Source organism: Myxocyprinus asiaticus, chromosome 5 (assembly GCF_019703515.2).
Source record: "Myxocyprinus asiaticus isolate MX2 ecotype Aquarium Trade chromosome 5, UBuf_Myxa_2, whole genome shotgun sequence".
Taxonomy (NCBI): Eukaryota; Metazoa; Chordata; class Actinopteri; order Cypriniformes; family Catostomidae; genus Myxocyprinus; species Myxocyprinus asiaticus.
This window is the reverse complement of record NC_059348.1, coordinates 56122217-56134371: the sequence shown is the minus strand read 5'-3', so window position 1 is coordinate 56134371 and position 12155 is coordinate 56122217. Positions and strand designations below refer to the sequence as shown.

Below are 12155 nucleotides of genomic sequence, written 5' to 3'. Positions count from 1 at the left end.
TGATATAAAAAAATGACATCATTACTCACGGAAATATCCATTCTTGTCATCAAAAATGGAATTTCATCTAGTAAAAAACAATGATCTGTAACTGTATTTTCACACTAGTAGAATTTCACAATAATCTGTTTGTTATTCAGTCCTGCTCATAACATGATTACAGATATCTATGATTAATTTGGCACTAGTTTAAATTCCAAAGACACACGCATGTGCTTTTAACTAATAAAAATGATTTTCTTTTCATATCTTTATATAATCGTATCGTTACTAGTGCAAATGTCCTTTCCTGATTTTAACAATTGAACTAGAAAAAATACTCATTTTTAATGCATGTAAATTAATTTTGGTTACAATAACATTACAGACAAGCATAAATAAGCATTTCACCAGTAGTAATTCCATTGCTGATATTAAGAATTAAACTAGTGAAAATGTAATCATAATTGATCAGGGATTGTGATAGGGGCAGGACTATCTGTAATCAATTATTAATTCTGTTTTGTGAAGTTAGAGGTGAAGAAGCGTTCACTTCAGCGTTTGTCTCAATGGTTTTATTTCTTCTCTCTATCTCTCATCAGTAATCTCGGGCTGTCAGTGTGTGCTCGGCTTGTTCCAATTAGCGTTCAGTGTGTGTGTGTGTGTGTGTCGCAGGCAGGCGCTGATAAACGCTCAGACTTCAGCAACATCCTGTTGTGTTTTCTCACTCAATCCTCACGAGCGCAATATTTCACTGTTACGAGACAAGATGAAACGATGAGATTGAGAAGAACTAGAAATGGGATGAGTAGAGAATACATTAAGACAAGAGTCAACTATATTATGAAGGCTGATTTTTACCGAAAGGTTTAAATGTGTTACAGTATGTGTTCAGAGGTATTATTCATGAAAGTCAGGTCGGGGCATGTTGTCAAATGTGTTTTAAATGTCATTTATCAATTACAATATTTGCTGGTCAAAACAACGTTTTGATATTTTTATATGTTAACTTTTCCATTTGTTTTTTGTTTCATGAATCGCTTTGTGCTTCATAATTATTTTTTAGTTTTTTACTTAAAATGCCTATAATAGGCTGTTTAATTCAGGTGTGGATTTAAAGAGGGCAGATTTTGTTTTGGTGGTGGTGATCAGGGGGTGAAACATATGAAGCTTACGCCACTGGTTCTATTGTGACAACTTGCCCCATTGAGTGTGACAAAACACCTGCTATTGGGGCATATTGTCACAAAAGATCAACATGTGTTCAATGAACCATATCTTTTTTTCCTGGCCAATAATGGTGAAAATGTTCAACAGCTTTTTTTGTTGTCAAATCTTTCAGGTTTGTTTTTACACAGAAATTGACTTAAAAAAAAAAAAAAAAAAAAATCTACCCTGAGAAATATTCACTGGAGCAAAAAGTGTGACAACTAGCCCCGGTCTCCCGTTACACACTCTTACACAATCTGATAGGCCCAATCGTACACACAGATTACCAATTATGATGGCTTTTTAAAACAAGTTACTGTATATTAAGGTGTTTATTACGTTGCTTTGACAAAGCTAAAATTCTAGAATTTCTTTTTTTTCTTTGTCTGTCTCTGTGTTGTATCTGCCTAGTAACCTGTCAAAACACCCTAGCAACCTCATAGGAGGGCCCACATCCCTTCAAATTCCAAATCATTGTTCAAATCATTGTTCTAACTTTGAATTTCAAAGAAATTGTTTTAAATGACTTAAATGCCCGCAGGATGGCGTAGTTATGACATCTACCACTAGGGACTAACTAGCCCATGCTAACCAGCTAAACCTTGACCCTTTGGATTTAAACTGATTCATTGAACAGATCAGACTCGAGAGAACAATGTGTTCATGAATCAGACAGTCAGCCCTCTCCATATCCCCCTCTGTTTTTATTGAGCCACTTTCTGTTGTTGTTATTATTGTAGAACTGGAACGGAGTGAAATATCGGCGGAACCTTGGCCGCGCTTGTTACGGCTCTCGGCCTGTCATGCAGTAAGTCTGTTGATGGCCTCCTCAGGGACGCGGCTGACAGGTGGGTGACATGAACCTCAGCTCTGTCAAGTTTATTGATGACATGACAAAAATCAGTGTGCTATAAAGCCGCCCCTGCTCTATCCGCAGCAGCGAGGTCTCCAGCAGGCATACTGCGCGCTCACAGCTGTGCACTCGTGTCAATCACACGTCTCTGATCAGAAGCGCAGGCGGCCACTGGTGTGGTTTGAGTCCCAGAGCTGAGCGCAGGAGAAACTCTGATGTTTACATATGATTGACATTAGTACAGTTATGATTGACACTTGCTCTGCCATGATAAATCAATACTGCTGCAATACCCTTCAAAAAATATATCGAGAGTGCATTTCTGCAACTGTATATAAACTTAAGCTTGGACTTTTGTGAAAAACATACTGTAAGGCACTTGGGTGCATCTCATCTGTGTTCTTTCGAAGTAAATAAGTACGGATGGGAAACCTAGTCTCATAGAATGAACGTTACTATAACAAAATTTTTGCAAACAGACTTTTACGTGCCGCGTTCAATGTTTTGCCGCAATTTCCTGGTGAAATGAACACTAGTGCAAAAACTGTGCATTTTATTCACTTTCACACAAATCATGACAACAGCAGCTGATTATATCTTTGTAAACAGATTTTTCACACTATTACTCACATCAAAACACTTTTACTCTAATGCATCATTTTTATTTATTTTTTTAATCCCCTTTTCTCCCAATTTGGAATGCCCAATTCCCACTACTTAGTAGGTCCTCGTGGTGGCGCGGTTACTCACCTCAATCCGGGTGGTGGAGGACAAGTCTCAGTTGCCTCCGCGTCTGAGACCGTCAATCCGTGCATCTTATCACGTGACTCGTTGTGCATGACACCGCGGAGACTCACAGCACGTGGAGGCTCATGCTACTCTCCACGATCCACGCACAACTTACCACACGCCTCATTGAGAGCGAGAACCACTAATCACGACCACGAGGAGGTTACCCCATGTGACTCTACCCTCCCTAGCAACCGGGCCAATTTGGTTGCTTAGGAGACCTGGCTGGAATCACTCAGCACGCCCTGGATTTGAACTCGATGACTCCAGGGGTGATAATCAGCGTCAATACTCGCTGAGATACCCATGCCCCTTTCTAAGGCATCATTTGAAAAATTACACATTTTAACGCTTGTATTACAGACCCACCAACATTTACAGACTTATTCCAACGTGATTAGTTTGCACGGTGGCTCACCTGATAGAGTGTTGAACTTTGGAATCACAAGACCAAGGTTTGATCCCAGCCAAACATGCAAGCTGACACATGAGACGAAAGAGTCATAGAAGCGACACGAAATGAAGTGGTTGCTTTAGAAAATGTGCTTTGTCACATTTGCTTTCAGAACACTATTGGTATTTTTAGGTGTTGGTTTAAGGTCAGGATATCGGTTTTATTCACCTCTCATTTGCTTTTAGATCAAAATCGGTTGGCTTAAGGTTAAAGTTTTAGGTTTGGGTGGTACGTTTTACTTATTAAAACCTGCATTTAACATTCACTTTAAAAACCTTGTCCGATTACGACACCATTTCACTCGCTTTCGGTGCCCCCCGCTGGACATTTCACTGGGAAACTACAGCCAAATGTGTAATGAAGCACATAACTTTGTTTGGCAAAACGTTCCACGGTCATGTAATCAACATCCCGCCAATTATTGGTCCTAAAAATGCACTAAACCAAATTACTAAACAAAAACAATACTTTTTGGGTAGCATATTTCATATGAATTAATATTAATACGAAAATTGGGGCCTGGGTATCTCAGCGAGTATTGACGCTGACTATCACACCTGGAGTCACAAGTTCAAATCCAGGGTGTGCTGAGTGACTCCAGTCAGGTCTCCTAAGCAACCAAATTGGCCCGGTTGCTAGGGACGGTAGAGTCACATGGGGTAACCTCGCTATAATGTGGTTCTCGCTCTTGGTGGGGCGTGTGGTGAGTTGTGCGTGGATGCTGCGGAGAATAGCGTGAAGCCTCCACATGCGCTACGTCTCCTCGGTAACGCACTCAACAAGCCACGTGATAAGATGCGCGGATTGACGGTCTCAGACGCGGAGGCAACCGAAATTCGTTCTCCACCACCCGGATTGAGGCGAGTCACTACGCCACCACGAGGACTTACCGAGCATATTGGGAATTGGGCATTCCAAATTGGGGAGAAAAGGGGAGAAAATAATATATTATTTTTTTAAATATTAATACGAAAATTAAGCATTAATGACCATTAAAATAAAAATGTCATGTTTACACGATGGTTACTGCAGTCCTGGTTACTACAATATTAGTATAGTAAAACCATGGTCAATTTGTTTAAGTGTTAAACAAATAGGGTGACAACATTAAATTGATCATTAATTTATCATTTATATACACTATTAGTGATCAACACCAGCAATAAACTAAACATTTCACTAGAAAAAAAGAAGGCAAAGAGCCTTTAAGGCTGTGCAGGGCTCAAGTGAATCAGTGAATCATTTAGTAATTCACGTGAACTGTCTGAAAGAACCGACTCAAAATGAATTAACAAAAAAAATTAACAAAAGGGAATTTCTTATTTTAACTAAAAGTTAACATGAACATTCCAAGAGAACCAATTCACTTAAATAATTCCGTTTTTCCAGTGCTACATGAGAGAGAGGACGGTTCAGGTGAGTGTTTGATTACTGCCTCGGCTCCATTGCTGCGGTCACAATATAATGTGTAAGTTGAGTGAGTCATGACACTGATTCAAAACAACAATTCAAGAATCATTATAAAGAGCCAGCTCATTAGTCACTCATTTAAGAGTCAAATTAAACTACTCACGCTGTATGTTTGTTGTTGCATGCAACCAGCGAGGAGATTGCAATAGAAAGATGTGTTGTCTATTCAAAGTCAGACTGCATGAAGACAATACGCTCAGAACTGAATGAAACTATTTCGGTTGCAATAGTGCTGTGGATTCAGTAGCGACACTTCTAAATACTGCCCGGGTACTTTTGGAACACCATTCCATTCTTACTGGCAGGAACCGTTTCTCGATTCTCACCCCTATAAATAAGTAAATAGCTCAGCATGATCAACAACAAATATACAACAAAAGACCAACCATCTATTAAACACTTGTTAGGAAAATGGACTTGATTTGCATGCAATGAACAGTGACCATGCAGGAAAACTCAAGCCAAACGACAGTTGCATGTAAATGACAGGGATTAATGCTGGAGGAAGAAACAATGATGATGATGATGATGATGCTGGTATGGGATGAAGGGTAATTCCAGGTTTGGGAAAGGTGCTTTTCCCATCCCTGTGCTGGGCAACAGAAAGAAAAGGAGAAGTATCCTTGGGAAAGTCGCTTTTTCAATTATTCACAAGCAGAATGAGAGAGTTAGCTCTGGTGACGTGTTGGATTAAAAACATCAAGTGAAGAAATGTAATCTCAGAATAAATTCCCACATCAAGGTTCTTATTTGAGCATTCACAGACAGGCATTTCACAACAACTGATGTAAACATCATCCAAACTTCAGAATTACATTAGCATTACTGATCATATTCTCTTTTTCATGTTTTCAAGATCATAATATTACAAACAACTTTAAATTCAAATGCAATGCTCAGGCCGAGGGCAGAATGTTAATTCTCTTTCCCTCGTGATTGAAGAGCACTTCAGAATTTTAAAATGCCTGTCCAGACGTGACCAATCGGGTCAGTCATGCAGGATTGAGCATACAGAGTTGGCATAGCATGGCACTAACATTGTACAAAGGTGTTTTACTTACAGGTAGTAAGTGTAGGACTGATACGATCTTCTGCCCAGAGGGGTGGTGGAGGGGTTTAAGCAGTGGAGGGGGATGAGATGACAGGAAAGAAAAAGTAAAAAATATTAATGTTTGAAAACGATATATAAAATGAACAGAAGCAGACATGGTGGCATACATGTGAGAGAGGTTTACTGTCTCGTGATCATGGTGACAGCGGGGGGCGCTAGCATGCGCGGGAGGCGTTGCGCTCTTTACGCGACATCACAAACCTTCTCGCGGGACAATGAATGTCCACCCAATGCTGACCAGCAAGACGATTCTCTTCAAACTAAACGTTTGGCACTTTCCACAAATACTGAACACTTTTGTGTCCCATTACTTGTTTTTTTTTTTTTTAAGCACAGTTTTCTTTTAACTATTAGATATATACGTACACCGATCAGCCACAACATTAAAACCACCTGCCTAATATCATGTAGGTCCCCCTCGTGCCACCAAAACAGCTCTGACCTGTCGAGGCAAGGACTCCACAAAACCTCTGAAGGTGTCCTGTGGTATCTGGCACCAAGACATTAGCAGCAGATCCTTTATAAGTTTTGAGGTGGGGCCTCCATGGATCAGACATGTTGGTCCAGCACATCCCATAGATGCTCAATCGGATTGAGATCTGGGGAATCTGGAGGCCAAGTCAACACCTTGAACTCTTTGTCATGTTCCTCAAACCATTCCTGAACAATTTTTGCAGTGTGGCAGGGTGCATTATCCTGCTGAAAGAGGCCACTGACATCAGGGAATACCACTGCCATGAAGGGGTGTATGTGGTCTGCAACAATCTTTATGTAGGTGGCACTTAACCCCACACAAACAGAACACGACAGACCAGTCTCTCTCATCCCATTCATGGCAAAAACACTTGAAAGGGCAGTTTTCAATCAAACCTCTGCCTATCTCTCACAGAACAAGATGCTGGATGACAATCAGTCAGGCTTCAAAAGTGGACACTCCACCTAAACTGCCCTGCTTTCTGTCACTGAGTCACTGAGACAGGCGAGAGCTGGATCCAGAACATCCATCCTGATTCTGCTGGACCTTTCTGCAGCCTTCGACACAGTCAACCATCAGATCTTACGCTCTACCCTCTCCTCGCTGGGCATCACAGGAACTGTGCTTGACTGGTTTAATTCCTGTCTCTCAGGTAGGTCCTTCAAGGTAGCCTGGAGAGGTGAGGTGTCCAAGCCACATCAGCTACTTACTGGGGTACCTCAGGGATCAGTGCTTGGGCCACTTCTCTTCTCTATATACACAACATCACTGGGACCCATCATTCAGGCACAAGGTTTCTCTTACCACTGCTACGCTGATGACACGCAATTCTACTTGTCATTCCAGCCCAACGACACCACAGTGACTGCTCGAATTTCTGCCTGCCTGGCAGACATCTCGGCCTGGATGAAGGAACACCACCTGCAACTTAACCCAGCCAAGACTGAACTCCTTGTTTTTCCAGCCAACCCTGCTGTTGAACACAACATCACAGTGCAGCTGGGTGCAACTACAGTAACGCCTTCCAAAACGGTCAGAAATCTAGGGGTAACCATCGATAAAAAACTAAATTTCACAGACCATATCTCAAAGACCGCAAGATCATGTAGATTTACACTCTACAATATCAGGAAGATAAGACCCTTCCTCTCTGAACATGCCACACAACTTCTTGTTCAGTCACTTGTCATATCTAGACTGGACTACTGTAACACTCTCATTGTAGGCCTCCCTGCATGTGCAATTAGACCCCTGCAAATGATCCAGAATGCAGCAGCACGTCTGGTCTTTAATGAACCAAAGAGAGCACATGTTACACCACTCCTTGTCTCTCTTCACTGGCTGCCGGTTGATGCACGTATCAAATTCAAGGCTTTGATGCTGGCATACAGAACAGTCACTGGGTCTGCTCCAGCATACCTAAAATCATTTCTGCAGAGCTACGCGCCCACTAGAAGCCTGCGGTCGGCTAAGGAACATCACCTTGTTGTACCAACACAAAGAGGCACCAAATCACTTTCCCGGACTTTCAGCTTCATCATACCACGTTGGTGGAGCGACCTTCCCAACTCCATCCGTGAAGATGACTCACTTTCTGTCTTCAAAAAACGGCTAAAAACACATCTTTTCCATGAGCACTTAACCAGTCACTTAAACAAAAAAAAAAAAATTCCTTGTTGCACTTTAATCTGTTTTGAATGCTATTCTGATGCTAGTGAAACTTTGTAATATGACACTTTTCATACCACTGTCCCCTTAAGATGATTCAATTATGTCTTCCTCTTTTGTAAGTTGCTTTGGATAAAAGCGTCTGCCAAATGAATAAATGTAAATGTAAATGTACGTGTCAAAGTAACATCCACATGAATGACAGGACCCAAGGTTTCTCAGCAGAACATTGCCCAGAGCATCACACTTCCTCCGCCAGCATGCCTTCTTCCCATAGTGCATCCTGCTGTCATCTCTTCCCCAGGTAAACGATGCACATGCACCCAGCCATCCACATGATCTAAAAGAAAACATGATTCATCAGATCAGGCCACCATCTTCCATTGCTCCATGGTCCAGTTCTGATGCTCACGTGCCCATTGTAAGCACTTTCGGCAGTGGACAGGGGTCAGCATGGGCACTCTGACTGGTCTGCGGCTATGCAGCCCAATACGCAGCGATGCACTGTGTGTTCTGACACTTTTCTATCATGGCCGGCATTAAGTTTTTCAGCAGTCTGTTCTACAGTAGCTCTTCTGTGGGATCGGACCAGACCGGCTAGCCTTCGCTCCCAACGCACATAAATAAGCCTTGGGTGCCCATGACCCTGTTGCCGGTTCACCGGTTGTCCATCCTTGGACCAGTTTTATAGGTACTAACCACTGCATACCAGGAACACACCACAAGACCTGGTTTTTTTGGAGATGCTCTGACCCAGTCGTCTAGCCATCACAGTTTGGCCCTTATCAAAGTCACTCAGATACTTACGCTTGCCCATTTTTCATGCTTCCAACACATGAAATTCAAGAATTGACTGTTCACTTGCTGCCTAATATACCCCACCCCTTGACAGGTGCCATTGTAATGAGATAAATGTTATTCACTTCACCTGTCAATGGCTTTAATGTTGTGGCTGATCAGTGTATTTTAACAGTGTAGCATGAATAGTAGCTAGTTTTAAACACATCAAATGTCTGTAAAATGATGATTTTGGCTAGTCCAACCTCAGAGGTCTTATTTGAAATCAAAATGTAAAATCATACAATGTTGAATTGATATTAAATTAATTGCACTTAAAAAAAACAAACACATATTAATTACTAAAATGATGCTATTTAGTTGCATCCCACATTAACATTGTAACATGATTTTTTTACATCTCTTAACATTATGACACGCAGGAAGTGACATCGTTTGGACCCTTTCTACAATATGGTGGAAAGACAAGCAAATAATTTCATTCCATTTTGCACATTTTTTATTTTTCGCTATCAGTATATTAAATGTATTTTTTGTAAGCACTAGGTTTTGGAACAGAGTTATTGCCTCTGACTAAATGAGGAATATTGAACAGTAAGTGTGTTTGTTTGCTACAGTCACACATCTAGAGATCTGTTTTGGGCTTATTTCAATAATTGGAGTGACTATTTGCACTCCAATAAACTGGTGACACCCCTAGTGGCAAAAAGGAATTTAAAGGTTGATTTCCTCACAGTGATTTGGTTACAGTGAGAGTCTGGGAGATGAGAGAAAGGTTTGATCCAGGTAAAATTAACCATTGTTTTCCTACAGTTGTATTGTAGTAACTTTTTTTTTTTTTTGGTGGAAGCCATAGTGTTAATGCAATTAACCATGGTGTTACTACAGTAATAAGGTGATAAAATAGTAACCATGTTTAATTTTGTGGTAACTATGAATTTACTACAAAATACCACGGTGATACTCTGGTTATTGTAGTAAAACCATGGTTAATTTTTGTAAGGGAAGGTTGAGGTTAGGTTTAGGCGAAGGGGTTGGTGTAGGGTGTCTGAGGGACTCTAAATAAACATGCTGCAGTGATGCCCAGATGCTGTGTGTTAGTATTTAATTAGGGGTGCAAATAGCATCTAACACTATTTGCACTTAGTACAAAAAGCCACTGGGGTAAAATTAATTCCCTAAGTTTTTGTGAGACTGCTGGAACAATCACTGAACAAAAATAAATACAATTAAATAAAATAAAAAATTGACTAATTATTTTAGTCTTGTTTTCCAGTTAAAATCTCTAGACATTTTTTTTTTCTTTCCGATTTTCTCACTTTTTCTCCCCAATTTTTAATGCCCAATTCCCAATGCGCTCTAAGTCCACGTGGTGGCGTAGTGACTCGCCTCAATCCGGGTGGAGGAGGACGAATCTCAGTTGCCTCCGCACATCTTATCACGTGGCTTGTTGAACGCGTTACCGCGGAGACGTAGCGCGTGTGGAGGATTCACGCTACCCTCCACGGCATCCACGCACAACTCACCACGCGCCCCACCGAGAGTGAGAACCACATTATAGCGACCACGAGGAGGTTACTCCATGTGACTCTACCCTCCCTAGCAACCGGGCCAATTTGGTTGCTTAGGAGACCTGGCTGGAGTCACTCAGCACGCCCTGGATTCAAACTCGTGACTCCAGGGGTGATAGTCAAAATCTTTACTCGCTGAGCTAACCAGGCCCCGCTCATATGTGCATTATTAACACCTCATGAAGATAATTTCATGTGTAAAAGGCTGAAAAGAGCAGACATATGCTTTAGTCAACAGTAGCACCATAAATTAGCATTCATTTGACTCAATCAACACATCTCCTACATTGTCCAGGATGTAATTAGATGAATAGAGAAACATTTATATTGTAAATGAGCAGATGTAGCCCATCAGCAGTGTCCTAACATTAAGTAAACTGTGCAGCAAATTAAAGCAAAGAGATGCAATGGATTCAATCGCATGCGTTCATTTGATTAAGGCATATTGAACAAGATTCAATTAAAATGACTGCGAGTGATCAACACTCACGAACCACAAGCGTCTCTCCCGGAGAGAAATTTGGTGAATCCAATGTTTGGGATTATTGAACGCATGTGTCTCTCCATGCACATGACAGGAGAAGTATAAAAAGGTCCATCTTAAATTCTTGTTTCAGATGTGTAATGCTGGACTGTTACTGGCACAAGTTGGTAAAGCTGGTTATTGCTGCCTTGTTATTGTCCAGTGTAGCCACTATGTGATACTTGACAAGCAACAAGTCTTGTTTTCAGAGAAATCTGACAATATTTTTTAAACGTTTTGCTTAAAACCCTTTGAAAACATTTTTTTTTGTTTGTTTTAAGCAAAAACACCACTAAATTTCTCAACAAAAAAAAAAGCTTCATATCGTTTGGTATGCCAATTTGCGTGTCAAGTAAATTTATCTTGTTTTAAGAATGTTTATGTTTACTGAAAATATATTTTTTTTAAAAACTCATTAAGAAAACTATTTTTTCGCAGTGTAGTCATGATTATAACCACGGTGTTATTGGACAATATTAGTGTTTTTTTTAATAATTAAATTGGTGCATCACTAATAATCACTCTGGGATTGAACAGCTTAAACCAGTCTAAGGTGGTTTGCTGTTTTGCACTGGTCATGCTGGTCTGGTTTGCTGGTTTTAGAGGGGTTTTGGGCATTCGTCATCCGGTCATCCTGAGAGAACAGCTGGTGGACTAAACCAGCTGAGCACCAACCTGTGAGACCAGCCAAACCAGCTCAAACCAGTTAAGATCGGCAAACCACCTATGGCTGGTTTTAGCTGCTTGGTTTTTCCAGCAGGGCCGCCAAAACCAGCAATGGCCCAAAGCATGACACACACTGGTCAATAAGATGCAACTTAACTAGTCTGAATTGAAGCAGTTGGTCTAAGGTGTTTTTTGAACAGGGCAAAGGGCTAATTAAACAGCTAATATAGAGTCAATGAACAGACAGGGGTTAGGTCATGTGATTGTAGGGGCTGTGTGTGTGTGTGTGTGTGTGTGTGTGTGTGTAAGAGAGAGAATGAGTGTGTGTGAACAGGTTTTACTAAATGTCCCCACAATGATAGTAAAACCTGAGATCACCTACATTGCGGGGGTGCCAGCCAGCAGACCTCACAAGGGAAATAACATATTAAACGATGTTTTATTGAAAATGTAAAAATGCAGAAAGTTTTTTGTGAGGGTTAGGTTTAGGGGTAGGGTTAGGGTTAGGGGATAGAATCTATAGTTCATACAGTATAAAAATCATTATGTCTATGAAGAGTCCTCATAATGATAGCTGCACCAACATGTG

At 41.0% G+C, this 12155-nt stretch overlaps 1 protein-coding gene across 6 annotated transcripts in view; it reads right to left on the bottom strand.

The window, feature by feature from the left end:
• Positions 1 to 12155, bottom strand: part of LOC127441321 (receptor-type tyrosine-protein phosphatase mu-like) — a 355708-nt gene that overhangs the window by 87310 nt on the left and 256243 nt on the right. For 3 of the 6 annotated variants that reach the window (XM_051698588.1, XM_051698590.1, XM_051698594.1), the window contains one exon: positions 5816 to 5845. The exons of 2 other annotated variants lie outside the window; for them this stretch is intronic. In XM_051698588.1, the coding sequence (XP_051554548.1) occupies positions 5816 to 5845 (30 nt within the window). The remainder of the gene's footprint in view (positions 1 to 5815; positions 5846 to 12155) is intronic. One more of the 6 variants, XM_051698589.1, reaches the window with a different exon arrangement.